Genomic DNA, 25,210 nt, shown 5'->3' on the forward strand with positions numbered 1-25,210 from the left:
GTGCGCTGGGCAGGAGCTCACCCTCTTCCCCAACGACCTCCCTCTAGCCACCCGCCAACTCATCATCTCCAACAACCACATCGGAGAACTTCCAGCATTGCAACTCAACTACCTGTCTGATCTGGTCTACCTGGATGTCAGCAACAACACCCTGATGGAGATCTCCGAGTCCACCTTCGGGAATCTCCGAAAGCTGGCCTATCTTGACCTGTCCTTCAATACACTAACCCAGCTTGAGGACCGGACTTTTGGACCATTGTCAAGCCTCGTGATGCTACGGCTAACAGACAATCTGGGGCTAAATGAGATCCACCCGGACGCGTTCTCAGAAAATATTGCTCTGCAGGTGCTGGATGTGAGCAGGAACAACCTGACGACGCTGAACATCAGCTCTCTGATCGCCCTGCCCTCCCTGCGCTCCCTGGGGCTCAGCGGGAACCCCTGGAGATGTGACTGTGAGACGGAGGACCTCTGCCTCTGGGTCCAGATAGAAGGATTCAAGTTCCAAGGTGAGAATGGGGATGGAGCAGTTGGGGGGCTCTGTGTGTGTGTGTGTCTGTGGACCACTGTCCATGGGTACAGAAAGCAGGATTCAAGTTGTTCTTTTTGTTTGTTTGTTTGTTTGTTTATAGCGTATGGGTGACCTGTGCCCGTGTCTTACTCATGTGCTTCTATAAATCTCACTTTGTCACTGTCTTTAATTCAGCAGCAATAATGTTTGACAGATGGTCAGAGGAAGTGCAGTCCCAATACTCAGGTGGTGTAGTTATTAGGCCTGTAGCATAGACTGTTGGCCAGCACCATGTGTTTTGTTATTGTACAATTCTGCCGAGTAAACAGGCAGTTGTCCTCTGCTGGGAAGGCCACCCAGCGATACTAAGACCTTGGTCTTATCACTGCTTATCGTCACATCAATTCATTTAGCTAATTTGATGGTGGGCGCTCAGTCAATAGTCCCTGATGGACGACTCACTCCGCTCTCTGCTCCCTGCACGGCACGTCATCCCTGTTATTACAACACACACACACGCGCACACACACACATTGAATAATGTCACAGTAGCACAGGGGCCACGCTAATGGATTGGCCTCAAAGTCACAATGATCAGAGGACTTCAACACCCCTTTGCTTTATCCCTCCCTCCCTCCCTCCCTCTCTCTCTCTCTCTCTCTCTCCCTCTACCTCTCCCCTCTCATATCTTCCTCCTTTCTCCCTCCTTCTCTCTCTCTCCCTCTCTCACGCCTCACGCCCTTTCCCCTCTAACCTCTCCTCCCCAGTCCCTCCCCCTCTCCCTCTCCCTCTCTCTAACCTCCACCTGTCCTTCACATCGCACCAATAACTCTCCCAAAACTCATTCTTTGTCTAATGACTTTTCACACTATCTACGCCAGGAGCAGGACAGAGAGGAGCTTACAACGACATCATCACTTCTGCTGTCAGTCAGTTAGCCTACTCTCAAAATAGGAGCCTACTGTTTTAGATGTACTAAAGAGAGTAGAACATATATAACAGTCCTACTCACTAGAGGATAGTAGTCTAATTACTGACACTCAGATCAGTGGAGCATCCCACCGTGCATCTACAATGTGAAACTACCATGAAGAGGGTGCCTATTGGCACAGGTGGAAAGTCGGGGTTTCAGGTTCAAGCCTGGCTGTACATCTGAGAGGCCAGGGAAGAGGTACAGTGTTGACTATGTCCACAGTCAGTGTCAGCAGACCTCTCTATCTGTATCAGTGCTATTGGTCCTCTCCTCTCCACCTCACTCTACCCACTTCTCCTTTCTCGTTGTTCTTCTTCCAATGATTGTCCTCATTCGTCCAGCTGTACCTGATCTCTCTCTCTCTCTCTCTCTCTCTCTCTCTCTCTCTCTCTCTCTCTCTCTCTCTCTCTTTCTCTCTCTCTCTCTCTCTCTCTCTCTCTCTCTCTCTCTCTCTCTCTCTCTCTCTCTCTCTCTCTCTCTCTCTCTCTCTCTCTCTCTCTCTCTCTCTCTCTCTCTCTCTCTCTCTTTCTCTCTCTCTCTTTCAGTGCCGGTATCAGTGTTTGTCTCAGTGCCATATGCTGTGATGGTCTTTAAACAGGCCAGACCCTCACACTGCATACAGTTTTGTAAGAGTAGCTTGTGTGTGTGTGTGCATGTGTATATGTGTACATGTGTGTGTGTGTGTCTGTGTGTGTGTGATGCAATCCACTCTAGCGTGTGTGAGTCAGTGTGTGAGGGGTCTCCGGCTGATGAGACCGTGAGGAGGAGAACCTTTGGGAGAAGGGGATGAGAGGAGAGGGGGAGGAGGAGCACATAGAGGAAGGGCTGGAGGGGAAAGCAGTGAGCTGGCTGTTGAGCCTCAATCCTTATTTGACCCCTCACTCTCCATGCACCTGCATCAGGTCCTGGTTACAGGGAGTCACTGGTACTTTGAACTAGACCAGACACCATGGCAGAGAGAGAGGGGATGAGACTTTATTTTTGTACAGTCATTTTGTAATGAATCATTTCTCCCTTCTTCTTCTTCTCTCCCTCATGTAGTATGGGATGACATGGGTGTCTATTGATATGGCAGCCATATCATGTACAGTAACCAGAGTGACAGTCAGGAGAGAGGGAATTGGGTCAGGAGAAGAGGGAGAGAGAAAGAGAGGGTGTGTGTGCGTGTCCGTGTGTGTGTGTTTGATAGGGGTCGGTGTACGTGACTGTGTGTCCTCGTTGTTTAAGAGGTCTCATGTTATGACTGTAATGGTGGCGTTAGCTCTTATTCTGAGTGTGTGTGTGTGCGTGCGTGCGTGCGTGTTTGTTCCACCTGGGCTCCCCATGCTCTAACATGATTACTCAGAGCCCATTTAGAGTGTGGCTATGGTCCCTTACATAGCATGCTGTAGTGAGAGGAGGGACCATAGCCACATGAAGTAGGGGTGCTGAGGGTGCTGGTAAATAATAATCATAATAATATAAAAGGCCTTTATTACTCCTGCATTATTACATATAGTCGGAAATGACTTTTTGATATCAGAGAGGCGGTAACTCACCAGCTTTTTGACCAGAAATACAACTTTCCTAAATTGGGTCCTTTGTTCGTACCTCTCAAGATGATTGAACTTATCCCAGAGGATGCTCCAAGACGCCGGCTGGAGGAGAAGAGGTATTTGGAGTGGAGTCCGACTCAGGAGGAGTGCAAACCATCCACCGCTTCCGAGTATATTACTTGCTTATGTTCAGTCCCTGGAAAATAAAGTAGACGAGCTCAGGGCGAGGATCTCCGTCCAGAGAGACATCAGGGACTGTAACATACTCTGTTTATGGAATCATGGCTCTCTCCGGATATACTGTCCCCGTCCATACAGCCAGTGGGGTTCTCAGTACATTGCATAGATAGGAATAAAGAACTCTCCGGGAAGAAGAAAGGCAGAGGTGTATGTTTCATGTTTAACTACTCATGGTGTGATTGTGGTAAAGTACAGGAACTCAAGTCCGTTTGTTCACCCAACCTAGAATATCTCACAATCAAACGCCGATTGCATTACCCTCAAAGATAATTTTCTTCGGTCATCATCAGAGCCGTGTATATTCCCCCTCAAGCAGATACCACGACGGCTCTCAAGGACCTACACTGGACTTTGTGCAAAGTGGAAACCGCATATCTTGTGGCCGCATTTATTGTAGCTGAGGACTTTAATAAAGCAAATCTGAAGAAAACGCTTAAACATTTCTATCAACACATTGCCTGCAATACTCGCACTTCAAAAACTCTCAACCATTGTTACTCTCGCTTCCGGGATGGCTACAAGGCCCTAAACCCACTGCAATTTGCATACCGCCCCAATAGATCCATGGATGATGCAATTGCCATCACACTGCACACTGCCCTATCCCATCTGGCCAAGAGGAATACCTATGTAAGAATGCTGTTCATTGACTAAAGCTCAGCCTTCAACACCATCGTACCCTCCAAGCTCATCATTAAGCTCTGGGCCCTGGGTCTGAACCACGCCCTGTACAACTAGGTCCTAGACTTCCTGATGGGCCTCTCCAGGTGATGAATGTAGGCAACAACACCTCCACTACGCTGATCCTCAACACAGGGGCCCCACAATGGTGGGTGCTCAGCCCCCTCCTGTACTCCCTTTGCACCCATGACTATGTTGCCTTGCACATCTCCAACTCAATCAACAACAGTCTGAGTACCAACAATGATTAGACAGCCTACAGGGAGGAGGTGAAGGCCCTGGAGGAATGGAGCTGATCGTGGAATTCAGGAGATAGCAGAGGGAGCATGCCCCCATTCACATCAACGGGGCCGCAGTGTACACATCACTGACAATCTGAAATGGTCCACCCACACAGACAGTGTGGTGAAGAAGGTGCAACAGCGCCTCTTCAACCTCGGGAGGCTGAAGAAATTTGTCTTGGCCCCTAGAAACTGCTTTTGTTATAAAATAATATATATATTTTTTAGTGTTGCACCATTATTCTTATGTAATATAACCAATTTCAGTAGCACATTAGAGTGTTGGACTGTGCCATACAAACTGCCTCCATAATGCATTAGTCCACTCAGACAGACGCGAATCAGACAGGTGTCTTGTACACCATGATATAATAGTGCCTTCGGAAAGTATTCAGACCCCTTGACTTTTTCCACATTTTGTTACGTTACAGCCTTATTGTAAAATGGATTTAAAATAATAATAATCTCAGCAATCTACACACAATACCCCATAACCATTTTTTAAAAAGTTTTTCAAAAGTATTAAGAATAAACAACACAAATACATTACTTACATAAATATTCAGACCCTCTGCTATGAGACTTGAAATTGAGCTCAGGTGCATCCTGTTTTCATTGATCATACTTGAGCTGTTTCTTCAACTTCCTTGGATTCCACCTGTGGTAAATTCAATTCATTGGACATGATTTGGAAAGGCACACACCTGGTCATTCTGTTCTTCTTAGTTTCTGTAAGATTGCTAAATTGCATTGATTCAAGTTGCCCTTTCATTTTTGTAGTCGAAGAGTGGACATGTCCTTGGTATGATTCGTCTTTCTCTTTCCTTTACTATCTGTGGTGATAACCATGAGTACCGGACTCATTCGAAGGGCATGTGAAACACCCCACCCATACTTGGTCTCTATAAGATGCCTGTGAGAACAAAGAGCGAGTTGAATTGGTTTTCCCATGCATGTTCAAATAAAAAAAAATTTTATAGTGAGATTTGAATGCCTTATGAGTAGGGCTGACCACAATTAGTCGACTGGACAATTTTTTGGTCGTTAGGCTGTTGGTCGAGCAAGATTGTTTTAGTCGAGCAGTAACACATATATACAATATACATACAGAGTCTTCGAAAAGTATTCAGACCCCTTGAATTTTTCCACATTTAGTTAGGTTACAGCCTTATTCTAAAATGTATTACATTGTTTTTACATATATAACCAGTAGTACATTTACCGTTAATTCCTATCATTTCTAATCTACAATGCTTCTTACTCATTTATTTTACTGCATTCAATATTATTATTGCAGTCTTCCAGTTCTCATTGTCGGGGTGGACACATTGTTGGCGGAGTGCACAACCTTAGCTACACTTGTGAGAAACAACTTTTGGTTAATTTAATTCCATTTACAAATTCTGACAATTTAGTCATTGTCTTTTGTTTGGAGCGCTCCTGTCAATGCTGAGTAAGAAGTAGGCCTATAGGCTACCATGCCTGTGTGTAAATGTAGGCATAAATGTGCCCATTTGGGGAGCTGAAAGTATTTCTGATTGGCTTAAATGCACCACCAATAATGACCCGTGGAGTTTCTCATGCAAACTAAGTCTGTTTTTACATCCACTGAGAATTACAACAGTTTTTTTCCCATTGAACATGCCATAAAAATAAAGGAATTTGAATTAATTATATGAAGAGTGTCTTGATCCTCCTTTCTATTTGAGTTCCTCCATGCATTTGAAAAACCTTTCCAGCTCTCTCCCTTTTGATAACCACTCAGCGTGAAAGGGAAAAATGTCATGTTCTGATCCAGTGGAAATGTCATAAAATAGGCTTATCAGTGATTGACTTAGATTGAAATATGTTCCGGTACTCATTTTGGATGCTGGTACTGTGTCTATTTAGGTGCAGGAGCTCCACAATACTTTTAAACTAATATTCTATGAGAGGAACAGGAGCTCAAGCAGTAGAAATTTCGACGTCCCGGTACTCAGCTCTGGCAAGCTCCTGCCCAAGTCAAGCACTGCTTCTTATCCCTTGTGCAAATAGCCTACAGCTGTGTCTGTCCCGAGCTCACTGGCGCGGGAAAATCTGAGGGCCCAGAATATTTTATTCAATGTTTCAAGTTCGCCAGCACAAGCTTCGGGCCCAAAGTTAATAGTTGATACAATGTTTCAAGTTCATGCAGACAGGCCAATCTTATGTGTAGCCAATGTGATTTATAGGATATTTATTTTTATCTGGATATTTTCTACCTGCAGGATGGAATATTTCTATTTGTTGGCTTTCTAGGCTATTTTTACATAGTTGGCAATGGCAATAGAAGTTACTTTTTAGATTTGTATCATTTTCATTTGGATTTGGATAGAACTTTGATTAACCATATGACAATCATTTTGACATACAAAGACATTAAATTAAATTAAATTGAACTGTTTCATGAAAATATGCATATGAAAAACACAACTGTCACACAGATCAAATCAAATCAAAGTTTGTTTGTCACGTGCGCCGAATACAACAGGTGTTTAGACCTTACAGTGAAATGCTTACTTACAGGCTCTAACCAGTGCAATTTTTTTTTTTTTTTAAGATATTAGGTGAACAATAGGTAAGTAAAGAAATAAAAAACAACAGGTAAAAGATCGGTAGAAATTGAAGATAAATTGTCATTCCACATGAGAAAGGTTGCCGAGTCTCCGTGTAGCCTTTTTACAGGCAACTTCCGAAGAGTAATAGCAGAATCTGCGAAAGATGTCCTGGAGCTGCGTGGTTGGTATTGGGGGCCTGGATGTTGGGGTTGTTGGGTGGAGTTGGGGCTGGAGGGTCAAGGGTGAGGGTGAGGGAGAGCTGTGTTGGGGCTGGAGGGAGTCCAGTTCCCCAGCTCCCCAGACCAGCTCACAGACCTACAGGCACTGAACCAAAATAGAAGGGTGAGCACTGGGCAATAGTTAAATATTCATAAACAAAGAGAGACTGGGACGAGGGGGGGTGTACATGTGACAAAGATAGAGATAAATAAATAAAGAGAGAGAGAAACAAAGAGAGAGAGAAAAAAAGAGTGAGAAAGTTTGTGAAAGAGAGAGAGAGAAAGAGAGGTTGTAGGGAAAATAAGGAAAGGAGTTTTCTGTGGCCCAGATATATCCCTCAAACTCCTAAATCCATTCATTATGATCCGCAGTCAATGACTCCCAGAACAACTATTATACTATACTGTAACGATGTGCGCTGAGAGTCGGGAAGCAAGTTCAGTGAGTGAGTGTTTTATTAAATAAATGAAACCTAATACAAAACAAGAAACACGAACAACGCACAGACAGGAAACAGAAACAATGATGCCTGTGGAAGGAACCAAAGGGAGTGACATATATAGGGCGGGTAATCAAGGAAGTGATGGAGTCCAGATGAATGATGAGCTGCAGGTGTGTGTAACAACGGTGACAGGTGTGCGCCATAACGAGCAGCCTGGTGACCGAGAGGCCGGACACATGACATATACATTATTAACCAGATGGAACAATCTAAAGATTCTCTGTGTACTGTTAAATATGTATGCTCTTTGTATTGACGACTATGGCATTGTTGTGTGCATTTGCTCTAAGTTCTGAAGCAGGGAAGGGTGGGAGGGTAGCAGTGTAACTTAAGTGTGTAAGGGACCAATCCAAATTTACGGGGGGGGGGGGGGGGGGGGGGGGCTGGTCCAACTCAAGGTGTCATAAAAAAAAGGTGCCCTCCTCCACATATTTCAAAATATTTTCACATGACCCTTCCATTGTACTGAAAATAATTTGAACACCCTCCCACTGGATAGAATGAACTCAAAATAATGGTAACAATAACTGTAGCGATCCTGTGTTTATAAACATGGATATCTACATTGCTTTTGTGGCACAGTTGATGCCATGCAGGGCTACGGGCCAGAAGGCTGAGGGTTCGCCAACCACCAAGAACGAAACTCTACCTGCCTCTCAATACTTCACTATCAGTGCTGGTTGCAGACAATGATCAGATAGAGGGAAATCAGATTTTCAACATTTGTACATGTTGGTAGGGGTAAAGTGACTATGCATAGATAATAAACATTGCGTAGCAGGGGTGTCAATATAAATAGTCCGGTGGCCATTTGATTATTTGTTCAGCAGTCTTATGGCTTGAGGGTAAAACCTAACCCTAACCCTAACCCTAACCTGTTAAGGAGCCTTTTGGACCTAGACTTGGCACTCCGGTACCGCTTGCCATGCGATAGCAGAGAGAACAGTCTATGATGTGACAGGTGTCTTTAACAATTTTTGGTCCTTTCTCTGAAGGAAAAATATGATTTGCTTTAAATCAGTGCGCACGCGAGCACTCTGTCATAGACTTTCTCTATCTCCATCAATTTCATTCAAATTGCATCCACAATAGATTGATATATATATAAAATGTATATACAGTATATACATCAATATATATATATACACACAGTGCATTCAGGAAGGATTCAGACCCCTTGACTTTTTCCACATTTTCTTACGTTACAGCCTTACTCTAAAATGTATTCAATCGTTTTTTCCCCATAATGACAAAGCAAAAACAAGTTTTTAGACATTTTTGCAAATTGATAAAAAATAAGACAATGAAATAAATGCTTACATACTGCACATATTCAGACACTTTACTCAGTACTTTGTTGAAGCACATTTGACAGCGATTACAGCCTTGAGACTTCTTGGGTATGACACTACAAGCTTGGCAAACCTGTATTTGGGGAGTTTATTCCATTCTTCTCTGCAGATCCTGTCAAGCACTGTCAGGTTAGTTGGGGAGCATTACTGCACAGCTATTTTCAGGTCTCTCCAGAGATGTTAGATCGGGTTCAAGTCCGGGCTCTGGCTGCGCCACTCAATGACTTTCAGAGACTTGTCCCAAAGCCACTCCTGCATTGTCTTGGCTGTGTGCTTAGGGTCGTTGTCCTGTTGGAAGGTGAACTTCGCCCCAGTCTGAGGTCCTGAGTGCTCTGGAGCAGGTTTTCATCAAGGATCTCTCTGTACTTTGCTCCTTTCATCTTTCCCCCAATCCTGACTAGTCTTCCAGTCCCTGCAGCTGAAAAACATCCCCACAGCATGATGGTTCCACTACCATGCTTTACCATAGGGATGGTTTCCTCCAGACATGACACTTGGCATTCAGGCCAAAGAGTTCCCTCTTGGTTTCATTAGACCAGAGAATCTTGTTTCTCATGGTCTGAGAGTCTTTAGGTGCCTTTTGGCAAACTCCAAGTGGGCTGTTATGTGCCTTTTACTGAGGAGTGGCTTCTGTCTCGCCACTACCATAAAGGCCTTATCGGTGGAGTGCTGCAGAAATGTTTGTCCTTCTGGAAGGTTCTCCCATCTCCACAGAGGAACTTTGGAGCTCTTTCAGAGTGGCCACCTCCCTGACCAAGGCCCTTCTCCCCCGATTGCTCAGTTTGGCCGAGCTGTCAGCTCTAGGAAGAATCTTGGTCAGCTCCAAGGAAGAATCAAACTTCTTCCATTTAAGAATGATGGAGGCCACTGTGTTCTTGGGGACCTTCAAAGCTGCATAATTTTTTTGGTACCCTTCTCCAGATCTGTGCCTCGACACAATCCTGTCTCAGGGCTCTACAGGCAATTCCTTTGACCTCATGGCTTGATTTTTGCTCTGACATGCACTGTCAACTGTCGGACCCTATATAGACAGGTGTGTGCCTTTACAAATCATGCCCAATAATTACGTTGTAGATATATACAAGGTATATATATACATACATGTACATATATACACTTCCGGTCAAACGTTTTAGAATACTTTCTCATTCAAGGGTTTTTATTCATGTTTACTATTTTCTACATTGTAGAATAATAGTGAAAACATCACAACTATGAAATAACACACATAACACCGGGATGCTGGCCTTCAGTAATGGATGATATCTGCATGTGTATTTCCCACCATAAAGCATGGAGGAGGAGGTGTTATGTTGTGGGGGTGCTTTGCTGGTGACACTGTCTGGGATTTATTTAGAATTCACGGCACACTTAACCAGCATGGTTTGGGCATAGTGGGACTATCATTTGTTTTTCAACAGGACAATGACCCAACACACCTCTAGGCTGTGTAAGGGCTATTTTACCAAGAAGGAGAGTGATGAAGTGCTGCATCAGATGACCTGGCCTCCACAATCCCCCAACCTCATAGTTTGGGATGAGTCGGACTGCAGAGTGAAGGAAAAGCCCAGTGCTGAGCATATGTGGGAACTCCTTCAAGACTGTTGGAAAAGTATTCCAGGTGATGCTGGTTGAGAGAATGCCAAGAGTGTACAAAGCTGTCATCAAGGCAAAGGGTGGCTACTTTGAAGAATCTCAAATATAAAATATATTTTGATTTGTTTAACAATTTTTTGTTTACCACATGATTCCATGTGTGTTATTTCATAGTTTTGATGTCTACACTATTATTCTACAATGTAGAAAAAAGTAAAAATAAAGAAAAACCCTTGAATGATTGGTGTGTCCAAACTTGTGACTGGTACTGTGTATATATGTATATATACATGGACTCTACAAGGCATGGACTCTACAAGGTGTCGAAAGCATTCCAATGCTTCCCACAGTTGTGTCAAGTTCGTCCTTTCGGTGGTGGACCATTCTTGATATAGACTGGAAACTGTTGAGCGTGAAAAACCCAGCAGCATTGCAGTTCTTGACACAAACCGGTGCGCCTAGCACCTACTACCATACCCCGTTCAAAGGCATTTAAATCTGTTGTTTTGCCCATTCACCCTATGAATGGCACACATACACAATTCATGTCTCAATTGTCTTCAGGTTTAAAAATATTTATTTTACCTGTCTCTTAATGTTTTGTATACGCAGTGTATATACAGTGGGGAGAAGAAGTATTTGATACACTGCCGATTTTGCAGGTTTTCCTACTTACAAAGCATGTAGAGGTCTGTAATTGTTATCATAGGTACACTTCAACTGTGAGAGACGGAATCTAAAACAAAAATCCAGAAAATCACATCATATCCTATCTATCTCTATATATATATATATATATATATATATATATCTCTCTCTCTCTCTCTCTCTGTACAGCTAAAGAGAAATGCAGATTTTTTTTACCAAACAAAACCAGTTCTTGAAATATAATGAAAAAAAAGAGGCTGGTACTCACTTAAATCAGATTTTAATATTTTACAGCCAGTGCTTATTTGTTTGGAGGGCAAAAGCCCCCTTTCTCAGAATTAGCAGTCAAGAGCATAACCACATCAGTGGATCTCTCACACACATGCAGTAGCACATACACACACACACATTCCCAGCAGTGGTGTGCGTGGCAAAGAGTTCTATTTTCATTTTTTTCCCCTTCAGATTAATAGTCACATTTTAGGGGTTGCAGTTGTGATTTCAGGGTACAGTGAAAATCTTAGGCTCTGAGGTCCAACATGCAGGATTAAGTGACATAAAACAATGAAAATGGTAATAAAAAACAACAATTGAAATAGCACTATATACACAATAAAAACTGTAGCAGTGATGAGTAAAATACATGTTCATGTCCTTTGGGGGGATGGGGGGGCCATCGAGGGGGTGTGGGGTCCAAGTGAAATAAAACAATAGAAATAATAATAAAAAAGCTAATGACATACATATGAACAACTTAAGCGCAGACAAAGGATATGAAGGATCTGGAAGGATTCTGCTTGGAGGAATGTGTAACGGCATTCAGAGATGGAAGAAGGAGAGGACCAAAGCGCAGCGTGGTTAGTGTTCATCTTTTTAATAAACAACTGAACACTTCAAAAATACAAACCATCAAAGTGACAACCGAAACAGTTCTATCTGGTGCAGACACACAAAGACTGAAAATAACCACCCACAAAACACAAAGGATAACAGGCTGCCTAAATATGGTTCTCAATCAGGGACAACGATAGACAGCTGCCTCTGATTGAGAACCATATCAGGCCAAACACAGAAATAGAAAATATAGAAAAATGAACATAGACTGCCCACCCCCAACTCACGCCCTGACCATACTAAATAAAGACAAAACAAAGGAATAAAGGTCAGAACGTGACAGAATGATCTAAGATCCTTCCCTATGTGTTATTTAAAAAAAGGCTCAGTGCCGTTATCCTCGAAAGCCAGTTGAGGTATTGAAAGAAATTGAAAAGAGGTGTGTCAATAATTCTGACCCCTACCTTTTTGAGAAAAAAAAGATTACATGTTAAACAAAATCTCATTTTCTGAGCAATTGTATTAGTATAAATAATATGATTTCCTTTTTTTTGAGCGTACAATATACTGTATCTCAGTGTGTTAACTATTTATTCCATACAGTCAATTTTGCTCATCTTTATCAAGGGTGTCAATAATTTTGGACCCCAGTGTATCTCTATCTGGTGAAGGGAAATGAGGAGGCTCTACCTGCCTCACACACACACACACACACACACACACACACACACACACACACACACACACACACACACACGCGCGCGCACACACACACACACACACACACACACACACATATGCACAAGCACATAGTACAGCTACTCACACACCACAGGAGGTTGGTGGCACCTTAATTGGGGAGGACGGGCTTGTGGTAATGGCTGGAGCGTAGTAGGTGGAATGTCATCAAATACATCAAACACATGGATTCATGCAATCCGATCGGCTCCATTCCAGCCATTATTAAGAGCCGTCCTCCCCACAACCTCCACTGTCACACACACATCCACACATTATTCTAAGCTATTTGTTCTGCATCTATGAGGTTGGGAGGAAAGATTAAAATGATAAAAGACACAAGTAGCCTCCTCCTCATCTGTAGGATTACCATATGTACACTAACATGGTACACACACACACAACAACATGCACTGTCATAATTCGTGTGTTATAAATAGCTCTAGTTACAATTAATGGGTGACTAGGAGTCTGCCCCCCATGTTAATACTTCACAACCAATACCAGTGTATGTGTGTGTGTGTGTGTGTGTGTGTGTGTGTGTGTGTGTGTGTGTGTGTGTGGTACTTGAGTACGCTATGAAGTGGTGGGACTCACTCTATTATCTGACTTCATTGCTGCTTTATCTGAGTTAAGAGAGGAAAGAGAAGGAAGGGAGAGAGAGGGAAGGGAGAATGAGAGAGCGAAGGGTAAGAGAGAGAGCGAAGGGAGAGAGAGATGGAAGGAAGAGGGAGGGAAGGTAAAGAGAGAGGGAAGGGAGAGAGAGAGCAAAGGGAAAGAGAGAGAGCGAAGGGAGAGAGAGAGAGCGAAGGGAGAGAGAGACGGAAGGGAGAGGGAGGGAAGGGAGAGGGAAGGGAGAGAGAGCAATGGGTGAGAGAGAGAAAGAGATGTTTGGTTATGTTTTAGGAATGTAATTTCTCCAGCACTCCAGCGAAATGGAAATAGTCTTGTATTTAGGTCTGCTGTGTGTGATATTGAGTCTGGATAGAAGCCCCTCCCAGTCTCACGTCAGAATTAGACATTCATCCATGTTTTGAATTTGGAAGTTTCCAAGTGTTTAAGGTTAAGTTTAGGCATCAACCCCACTTTTTTAGGGATAGGTTTAAAACAAAAATATTATGGATGTCGAATACTGACTTGTATCATGGGTGACCTGGCTGAGCAGTCTCAGTGCTCAGTGAGTGTGGGTTCAGTTGGTCTGGTCCTCAGTTGCTTCTCTCCTCACACTCCTGCGACTGGCACTGCTCACTCTGTCAAGGTCACACACATAGTAATGGAAAGAGAGTGTGTGTAACCATATAAAACTGCTAAAACTGAGTTGTGTGCATGCATGGGTGTGTGTGTGTGATCCTGAGTCATAGGTGCTTCAGTGTAGACTCAGCAGTATTGACATTACTCTACTCTGCAGCATACACACTTATTTAGCTTTTAGAATACTGTACAGTAGGCTACTATCTCAGATGTCCCAGGTTCAATACCTGGCATCAGAGTTGCTCACTTTAATTGTCTTTTAACACTGTTTCCTGTTTTAGTGCCGGTACTGATGCATTTGAATATTTGAGGTTCCCATTCTCCATAGCAGTCAGCACTGACCCACTTCAACCATTGATGGTCAGTCACACGTCCAATGTTGATTGACTTTGAGAGAGCAAATGACCCTTTCTAATTTATCATTTGACCATGATGTGCTCGTCGGGACTTTGACTGTAGTCTCAAGTTTAAGCTTGGGGTCAGACTTCAGGTTAGGGGTCAGAGGTTAGGGATCAAGGTCATCTGAGAGCCCTAGAAGTGGTATGTGGTTATCAATCTTCTAGCAAGCTGAATGTGAGTTCCAAGTGCTTTTAAATGGAACTCTTGTTTTCCTATTATAGTGAGCAGCATGGAGCCTGAAGTAGCAGTATGAGACTTCAACTTGTATCTTTATTCAGGCTCATGCTGTACAGTATAACGTTATGCAGAGTGAGAGTGTGTGTGGCCTGCTGCCTGGTGTGTGGGTGCGTATGCATGTATCACTGGTTGTGGACAATAACCTTGTTTGCTGTGTTTTGAAGATGAATTATTGCTCCTGAATTCAAACAATGTAACATCATTACCACTTTAACACAAACACACTGAACAGATGAACCACCGTCAGATGGAGGTCAGCAGCAAGGTAACAACCCAGGGGAATAGAAAACAAAGATCAGTGCTGCTCTTATTTCTTCTACTATTTACTGACCTGCTCCCTGGACACACAAACAAATACACACGCTCAGGCGCACACACACACACACACACACACACACACACACACACACACACACACACACACACACACACACACACACACACACATGCAGACAAACGCATAGGCTTACACACACAATTGTATAGATTAAGAATGTAGATTTGGTGTACAATTTAGTCTACACTCTTAGAAAAAATGGTTCCAAAATGGTTCTTCCGCTGTCCCCATAGGATAACCCTTTGAAGAACCCTTTTTGGTTCCAAGTATAAACCTTTTGGTTCCGGGTAGAACCCTTTTAAGATCCATGAATTTTATATTGGTTATATTTGGAACCCGAAAGAGTTCTACCTGGAACCAAAAATGGTTCTCCTATGGGGACAGCCAAATAACCATTTTAGAACCCTTTTTTCTAAGAGTGTATGACTGTGAGTTCCTAATAAACACTGCTGCTAATGCAAAAAAAATATGTATATATACGGTACCAGTCAAAAGTTTGGACACACCTACTCATTCAAAGGTTTCTTTATTTTGACTATTTTCTACATCAAAACTATGAAATAGCACATATGGAATCATGTAGTAACCAAAAAAGTTTTAAACAAGTTCTTCAAAGTAGCTACCCTTTGCCTTGATGACAGCTTTGCACACTATTGCTCAAGCTAGGCTACCTGTCGAGAGAGAGAGAGAGAGAGTAATCCCCTAGAGCTGAAGCTGTTTGTTTGTGTGTGTGTGTGTGTGTGTGTGTGTGTGTGTGTGTGTGTGTGTGTGTGTGTGTGTGTGTGTGTGTGTGTGTGTGTGTGTGTGCTTGCGTGTGTGAAATCATGTACCAATATATTCAGCCCAGGCAGGGAAAGCTGAGGCTACCCTCCATGTCAGATCCTAACCTGCATTAACCTCAAAGAGTGCCTGACACACACACATAAACACACACACACACACACACACACACACACACACACACGCACACACGTACACACACACACACACACACACACACTAACCTGTCCAATCTAAGATAGTATTAGACACATGTCCTCAGCTACAGCCTCAGGATCCAGTTGGATAAAGACATATACAGGTTATAGGTTGGATAAAGTTTGCATATGACTGATGTCCTTGATTAGCAGTTTCAATTAGTCTAAGATTGTCCTGATGATTGTGTATTTACACTCTAAATACATGATACAGAACTGCTGAGGGCTACAAATATCTGATCATATACTCTTAGAAAAAAGGGTTTATCAGCTGTTCCCATAGGAGAACCCATTTTGGTTCCAGGTAAAACCCTGTTTTGGTTCCAGGTGGAATAATTTTGGGTTCAATGTAGAACCCTATGTGGAAAGGGTTCTACATGGAACCCAAATAGTTCTACTTGGAACCAAAATAGTTCTACCTGGAACTAACAAGGGTTCTTCAAAGGGTTCACCTATAGGGACAGCCAAAGAACCCTTTTAGGTTCTAGATAGCAACGTTTTTTCTAAGAGTGTGGAATTACAGATATGATTAAATAGGATATCTCTGTATCTGATTACATTGTTTTTTATGTAATGGTGGTGAACTCCGCAGTTAGTCTCTCCTGCGGTATTTGTCTCTCCTGCGGTATTTGTCTCCTGCGGTATTTGTCTCTCCTGCTGTATTTGTCTCTCCTGCGGTATTTGACTCTCCTGCATTATTTGTCTCTCCTGCGGTATTTGTCTCTCCTGCGGTATTTGTCTCTCCTGCGGTATTTGTCTCCTGCGGTATTTGTCTCCTGCGGTATTTGTCTCCTGCGGTATTTGTCTCTCCTGCGGTATTTGTCTCTCCTGCGGTATTTGTCTCCTGCGGTATTTGTCTCTCCTGCGGTATTTGTCTCTCCTGCGTAATTTGTCTCCTGCGGTATTTGTCTCTCCTGCGGTATTTGTCTCTCCTGCGGTATTTGTCTCTCCTGCGGTATTTGTCTCCTGCAGTATTTGTCTCCTGCGGTATTTGTCTCTCCTGCGGTATTTGTCTCCTGCGGTATTTGTCTCCTGCGGTATTTGTCTCCTGCGGTATTTGTCTCTCCTGCGGTATTTGTCTCTCCTGCGGTATTTGTCTCCTGCGGTATTTGTCTCTCCTGCGTAATTTGTCTCCTGCGGTATTTGTCTCTCCTGCGGTATTTGTCTCTCCTGCGGTATTTGTCTCTCCTGCGGTATTTGTCTCCTGCAGTATTTGTCTCCTGCGGTATTTGTCTCTCCTGCGGTATTTGTCTCCTGCGGTATTTGTCTCTCCTGCGGTATTTGTCTCTCCTGCGGTATTTGTCTCTCCTGCGGTATTTCCCTTCTTCTCTGGAGCTCTCCCATACTATCCCAACATCTGAAACCTCTCTCTCCATCATTCCCACTCTCCTTCAGACCTATGGTATAATTTGAAGATGAGTGCAGTTTAATTAAATCTAAAATAAAAACTCAAATCAAATGTTATTTGTCACATGCACATGTTTAGATGTTTAGATGTTATTGCGGGTGTTAACAGTATTTTTTATTTATTTATTTATTTCACCTTTATTTAACCAGGTAGGCTAGTTGAGAACAAGTTCTCATTTGCAACTGCGACCTGGCCAAGATAAAGCATAGCAGTATGAGCAGACAACACAGAGTTACACATGGAGTAAACAATTAACAAGTCAATAACACAGTAGAAAACAAAGGGGGAGTCTATATACAATGTGTGCAAAAGGCATGAGGTAGGCGAATAATTACAATTTTGCAGATTAACACTGGAGTGATAAATGATCAGATGGTCATGTACAGGTAGAGATATTGGTGTGCAAAAGAGCAGAAAAGTAAATAAATAAAAACAGTATGGGGATGAGGTAGGTGAAAATGGGTGGGCTATTTACCAATAGACTATGTACAGCTGCAGCGATCGGTTAGCTGCTCAGATAGCTGATGTTTGAAGTTGGTGAGGGAGATAAAAGTCTCCAACTTCAGCGATTTTTGCAATTCGTTCCAGTCACAGGCAGCAGAGTACTGGAACGAAAGGCGGCCAAATGAGGTGTTGGCTTTAGGGATGATCAGTGAGATACACCTGCTGGAGCGCGTGCTACGGATGGGTGTTGCCATCGTGACCAGTGAGCTGAGATAAGGCGGAGCTTTACCTAGCATGGACTTGTAGATGACCTGGAGCCAGTGGGTCTGGCGACGAATATGTAGCGAGGGCCAGCCGACTAGAGCATACAAGTCGCAGTGGTGGGTGGTATAAGGTGCTTTAGTGACAAAACGGATGGCACTGTGATAGACTGCATCCAGTTTGCTGAGTAGAGTGTTGGAAGCCATTTTGTAGATGACATCGCCGAAGTCGAGGATCGGTAGGATAGTCAGTTTTACTAGGGTAAGCTTGGCGGCGTGAGTGAAGGAGGCTTTGTTGCGGAATAGAAAGCCGACTCTTGATTTGATTTTCGATTGGAGATGTATGATATGAGTCTGGAAGGAGAGTTTGCAGTCTAGCCAGACACCTAGGTACTTATAGATGTCCACATATTCTAGGTCGGAACCATCCAGGGTGGTGATGCTAGGCGGGCATGCGGGTGCAGGCAGCGATCGGTTGAAAAGCATGCATTTGGTTTTACTAGCGTTTAAGAGCAGTCGGAGGCCACGGAAGGAGTGTTGTATGGCATTGAAGCTTGTTTGGAGGTTAGATAGCACAGTGTCCAATGACGGGCCGAAAGTATATAGAATGGTGTCGTCTGCATAGAGGTGGATCAGGGAATCGCCCGCAGCAAGAGCAACATCATTGATGTATACAGAGAAAAGAGTCGGCCCGAGAATTGAACCCTGTGGCACCCCCATAGAGACTGCCAGAGGACCGGACAGCATGCCCTCCGATTTGACACACTGAACTCTGTCTGCAAAGTAATTGGTGAACCAGGCAAGGCAGTCATCCGAAAAACCGAGGCTACTGAGTCTGCCGATAAGAATATGGTGATTGACAGAGTCGAAAGCCTTGGCAAGGTCAATGAAGACGGCTGCACAGTACTGTCTTTTATCGATGGCGGTTATGATATCGTTTAGTACCTTGAGTGTGGCTGAGGTGCACCCGTGACCGGCTCGGAAACCAGATTGCACAGCGGAGAAGGTACAGTGGGTTACATCAGTACCCTGTTCACAGCCAGACACACACATGCGCACACACACACACACACCTTTATTTGTCTAGGAAAGAGAAACGAGGCCTCTTGAAAAGTTCTCTATCTTATGTTTTGGAAAGGACAACTCAGTGCAATTAAGCATGATAAATGGATGATGGAGGGAGGAGAGATGTAGGGAGGAGTGGGGGATTGAGCGAGAGAAAGAGAGAGCGAGAGAGAGATGAAATGAAATCATATGTGAAGAAAGAACTCTTCCCTTGTTTCTTTCTTTCTCTCTATGTTGTGAGACAGAAGTGACCCAGATCAGTCTGTATGGGTCTCCGCACTCCTCACACATCGTTGGCTGTAACGGATTGACTGACAGAGACAGTGGAGTAGCATAATAAAAAATCCCCATAAAAATCAAAATGTTTAAGCTAGAGATATTTTTTTATTTTATTGGATGTGCCGATGTCGCACTTCCTCATCTACGATGAAAGGTGACAGAACTAGAATGGTGTTAATCAGACCATGAGACATCCCGAAAATCGGTCTTCTCGCAAAATTGTCTGTAGCTTCCGAAAGATTGACTATTATGACTATTGTGGAAAGGTGAGACTCTCACAAACACGTAGATGTGGGTTGTTTTTCTGAAGGTCCCCCGGGTACCAGTTGAAAAAATAAATGGAAGTACTTTATATATGGAGACTGTTTAGTGTCAAAAATAAGGGGTTAAATACATGTAATAAATAAATAAATAAATGTTTTCTTATATCTCTTCAGAAAAAACTTCCCTTAGATTATTTGGGGGGGGGGACTATCTGTTGTTCCATGTAGTGAATCTGTTATTCAATGCGTTTGTTTGAGCTAATAGCAGTGAGAATCAAATGTTTTCATCAAAATAATTTGTGTATATATATATTTTTCTTTATCAAATAGCAAAATGATCCTTGGTATGACCTTAAAACAATTCCATATATCTTAGTAGAATTGGACCCAAATGGAAAGGAAATCACAAAAACCATCAGAGTTGTAGACTTGTGTGGTAAATCTACCAACCAGGCATGTTACAAAAACGTTGGGACATGTACACAAGGTCCTCTAAACTATCACATGCAGTATAACACCGAGCCTAATTGGGGTCAACGGCATTTTGTAAGATTGCTGGCATGGCCCCCAGGGACCAGATCTGTGGTGTCTCCGTATCGAAATCTTTTCATGTTGCATATATTTATCTCTATTAAATTTGTTGAATCATCTTTTTTAAAGCCTTCAAAACTGTAACATTGTATTGCCAACAATGGTGTTTTTGTAATCACAAAGTGAATGATTGAGTCAAAGTTTGCGGCAAAATACTATCTCTCCTTGGAGATGCCTTGTGTGTGTTTCTATGAAGGCTATTTAAATGCTCATCCCAGTGTGTGTGTGTGTGTGTGTGTGTGTATGTTTTTGTGTGTCTGTGTGTGTCTGTGTGTGTCTGTCTGTGTGTGTGTTAAGCATTCTAATGAGTCTGTGCCTAGACGTGTCCCAGATCTGCATTACCCTGAGGAAATCTATCGTGTTTTTACGGATCATTTATCACCAAGGTTATCACAGCTTTTTATGTGTGTGTGGGTGTGTGTGTGTGTGTGTGTGAGCTGCATTGTGGTAATTTCTCTCCCTTTAATTATTTCCCCCCTCACCCCATCTCCCTCTCTTCTACGTCACCCTCATTCTTTCTTTCCTTCACCTTTCCCTCTCCTCCATTCTTCCCTCTTCTAAACTCTTTCTCTCCCCATCCCTGTCTCCTACTGCCTTAATGCTCTTCTCTTGCTCCCCCATCGCTCCATTTCTTTACCCCCCCTTACCATGTCTGTTTTCTTTCCCTTTCTCCAGATGAGGGTCAGACAGTGTGCCAGGGGCCTCCGGAAGTGTCTGGGCAGCGGCTGGCTGAGGTGGGCATGCAGCTGAGGGCAGACTGCCACCAGGGCCTGGGTTACTGGGACTATCTGTTCTTTATCGCTATTGGCTTTGTCATCTTCAGTGCTGGCACCGTGTCGGCATGGGTGATGGGTGTCCTCATGGTGCTGTACGAGAGATACAACAAGAGGAAGGGGGAAGACATGGACAGTGATGACGAGGAGGAGAGACATATGGGTGGAGGGATGATGGGGGGAGGGCATCAGGGGAACGGGGATCTGAATAAGGCTGGCATGCAGGTGTGAGTGCGGGATGTGAGCAGCTGGAAGAGAATAAAATTAAAAAAGGCAGAAGAGAAAGCAGAGAGGATACATTACAAGGAGCAATGGAGTGATGGAAGGACACTGAAGAAAAGAAGGAGGAAAGAAGAGGGATGGAGAGATGAGAATAAAGGACACTGGGACCTTGGACTCTGTAGAGTGACAGTCCTGTTCTGACTGGGTGTCTCCAAGTGGAAGAGAACAGGACAGACATTATACCCTGTGTGTGTGTGTGTGTGTGTGTGTGTGTGTGTGTGTGTGTGTGTGTGTGTGTGTGTGTGTGTGTGTGTGTGTGTGTGTGCGTGCGTGCGTGCGTGCGTGCGTGCGTGTAAGTGTGTGTAAGTGTGTGTAAGTGTGTCTGTGCGAGTGCGAGAGAGCAACAAGGGGGGATAAGCCTTCCACTTCAGGACTACAGAGTGACTTCTGAACTATTAAGAGCAATAAGCCCCCCACTGTTACACACACACACACACACACTCACACTCACACTCACACTCACACTCACACTCACACTCACACTCACACTCACACACACACTGCTAGTTTGGTTTCTCTGGTGATGCAATAATAAGAGTGAGTTACCCTCCATTCAATGTTATGCGCTTGTTTGAGAAAAGCACTATGAATTCTAATAATTATTATGGGGAAGGACACACAGATAAACACATAGTATTTAGGTCTACAATAGGTTAGGTTCATATTCTAGTCCAGCCAGGGGTGAAAGTAGAAAGTAGAACTTAATGAGCCTCCTATTTTTTTAATGTTTTGGGCCTAATCATAGAATTACATATAGAACCCCTTTTAATTCAATAGGACCTCTGTGGGCCTACTCGTAAAGATTTGTCATTTAGCTTTTAAAATGTATCACCTTTTATAGTGGCATAAACACAACCAGTCATGATGTTTTCATCTGATTGTCAAACAGTCACTTCAAAGGGCTCCTTCACTAGGCTCCCCGCGCACGTTCATCCACTCACAGCATATTTCCATCCTCAAAACAGTGGTGAATGGAAAGAGATATCCGTTACACAAAACAACAAAAAGTGTAATGACATTTGACGACTGTCATTAGGCGGAATTTATGCGTCCACTTTCAGTGTTCTCGTCGATCCACATCGCATTTTGGAGCGTAGGCTACACCACCCGTTTTCAAGTGCATTCGCTCATTTTTATGCCTCTGATATACGGTATTGATAAATAATGGTGTAGTAGCCGACAGTTTTCATGACATTTTGTTTGAAGTATTGTGACAGGCTTATGCTTTACCGGTACACTATTTATTTTGCCTTGATGTCGTACCGGACCGCACCACCTTACTTTCACCCCTGAGTCCAGCCTAGTTATAGCTACTGTAACTGGGGCAGAACCATCAGACTGCATCTCTCTCACCAGGGGGAACAAGTGATTCATAGGTCTAGACTAACCCTGACCTTCCACTCTCTGCCTTCTGTCCACCTCAAACAATTAGTACAGAGCGCACACACGAGAGTAGTGTTTGAGTGTTTGTTAGCCAGATCATTTCTAGCTGACTAAACTCAACTCCATGGTGAAGAAAGTTCCTGATCAACTCCACCAACGGAGTTGAGCAGAGACCAGGCTTTGTTGAATACAGGAATTCAGCTTGTACCTACAGTATGTTTGTCCTCTGCAGTTGCATGCCTTTCCATGTTTGCTCAATAAACGTTAATCAAATGCAACCACCGCCTCTTTGCTCCTTGCTGTTGCTCTAAGACGGGCAAACTGAGCACATGCCAATTGAATCTCAACAAGGATACAGTCGGTGGTTGTATTTGATTGACGATTTATTAAAAAGTATGGATCTCAGCAAACAAAAAAAGGCACGCATCTACAGAGGACAAACAAGGTAAGCGTTCCATATTTGTTCTTTTTTGAAGTATTGACCTTGGGCAAATCGATGTAGTCAGAGCTGAATTCCACAAAGCCTGGTCTCAACAGAAACTTCCTCCACCATGGAGTTGAGTTTAGTCAGATGGGTTATTTCCAGTGAAGTTGATGAGAGCATCAGTGTGTGGGTCTATATGTGGGCGTGGAGCATTAGGAGGATATCAGCATTATTTTTTATAGTGGGGTGGGGGGGGGGGTTAATTTGTAATCACACTCCATGTCCCTGCCTACTGAGATGCATCCACACTGACACGCACGCACGCACACACACACACACACACACACACACACACACACACACACACACACACACACACATACACACACACACACATACACACACACACACACACACACACACACACCCACACACACACACACACACACACACACACACACACACACACACACATACAGAGAATCCTCTCAAGGGCACAGCTAAATTCAGACCCTTAGGTCTAGGAACATTAGCACCCCTCCTTCCATCTGTTTTTCCATCTCTGTCTCCATCCCTCTACATTCAGGAGACAAGTCCTTAGCTGTCACTACATGCACACACGCAAGCACAAGAAACAAGCAGGCACTCAAGCAAATAGACACGCACACATTCATGCACACACACAGACACACACAGACACACACACACACACACACACACAAACACACACACACACACACACACAAACACACACACACACACACACACACACACACACACACACACACACACACACACACACACACACACACACACACACACACACAGATACACAGCTAAACTGTCAGATCTTTAGCTGGTCATTATCAGATGATGTACTTAGGAGCAGCTAAACCGTCTCGACAGACCCACAGCCTCAAGACAGATGAAACTGCTGTTAAGATGTCTGTCCCATGTACTTTATGACCTTACTTCAAACACACATATACCACAAACAAACACACACGCTGCAGCCATCTCATCTGTTGAATGATGAGATGGCCCGTAGGACATATCTGCTGCTCAGTCTGGATACAGGGGGGTGTTGGGTGTTCTGTTGTGATGCAGAGAGGGCCAGGAGGGGTACGTGTTAACCCGTAAGATGACAGAGCAGGGTATAAATATGACCACTGAAAGAGAAACAGGATCAGGGGGATTCAGGTTGTGTAAGGGGTGTAAGATGTGGATGGGGTGTTTAAGGGGTGAAGGGCCCAATGGCTGGGATGGAAACAGAACAGGGGGTCCTGAAAGGGCATGTAGAGTGTGTGTGTGGGTAGGTGTGTTTACAGATGGAAGGCTGGGGTGTGTATATATGTGTGTCTGTGTGAGGGTTCTCTCTCTGTTACAGAACTGTTTTTGGCAAGCGAGTCACCGTCGCCAAGGGCAATGTTCTAGAATCTTGCTGATGTCCGCAACTGACCAATAAGAGCAGGGAGGGTGCACCCCGTAGATTCTGGAACCCCCTGTCATCCCAAGAAATCTGTGTGTGTGTGTGTGTGTGTGTGTGTGTGTGTGTTTACGTGTGTATGTGTGTGTACGTGTGTGCATGTTGTAACCTCAGCCAAGGTCCTGTGAGTGTATCATTGTGCATGGTTGACTCAGGGGTGCGGGGGTTGGTATTTTAAACAGCCTTCAACATTCATGCATTCAGTGTTGTGGAACGTCATGATCTTGCTGTAAGTTGGCCATCAGATGAAGGCTGCATCTCAATAGTCTACAGGGGCTTCCTCTCCTCATCTCATCTCCTTCAAATGCATTAGTGTTTCCCTATAGGGCAATGTTTCCCAAACTCGGTCCTGGGGACCAGAAGGGTGCACGTTTTGTTTTTTGCCATAGCACTACACAGCTGATGCAAATAATCATCTCATCATTTAGTTTTCATTATTTGAATCAGCTGTGTAGTGCTAGGGAAGGGGGGGGGGGGGGGAAGTGCACCCCTTGGGGTCCCCAGGGCCGAGTTTGGGAAACACTGCTATAGGGCTTGAAATGAAGGAGAGGAGACAAGACAATCTGTACTGTAAACATTTGAAATGCACGCAAGGAGAGCAGTCATAGAAACAGATTACTGATTTTATAGTCCCTAAAGTTTCCAAACCCAGAAGCATCTTATAG

At 43.8% G+C, this 25,210-nt stretch overlaps 1 protein-coding gene across 1 annotated transcript in view; it reads left to right on the forward strand.

Moving 5' to 3' along the window:
- Positions 1-23,281, forward strand: part of LOC110522768 (leucine-rich repeat-containing protein 52) — a 24,154-nt gene extending 873 nt beyond the window's left edge. The window contains exons 1-2 of the mRNA XM_036969406.1: positions 1-509; positions 20,873-23,281. The exon at positions 1-509 is cut by the window's left edge and continues 873 nt beyond it. Of these exons, the coding sequence (XP_036825301.1) occupies positions 1-509; positions 20,873-21,201 (838 nt within the window). The 3' untranslated portion in view covers positions 21,202-23,281. The remainder of the gene's footprint in view (positions 510-20,872) is intronic.
- The last annotated feature ends 1,929 nt before the right edge of the window (positions 23,282-25,210 follow it).

Source organism: Oncorhynchus mykiss, chromosome 30 (genome assembly GCF_013265735.2).
Source record: "Oncorhynchus mykiss isolate Arlee chromosome 30, USDA_OmykA_1.1, whole genome shotgun sequence".
In the NCBI taxonomy this organism is placed as follows: Eukaryota; Metazoa; Chordata; class Actinopteri; order Salmoniformes; family Salmonidae; genus Oncorhynchus; species Oncorhynchus mykiss.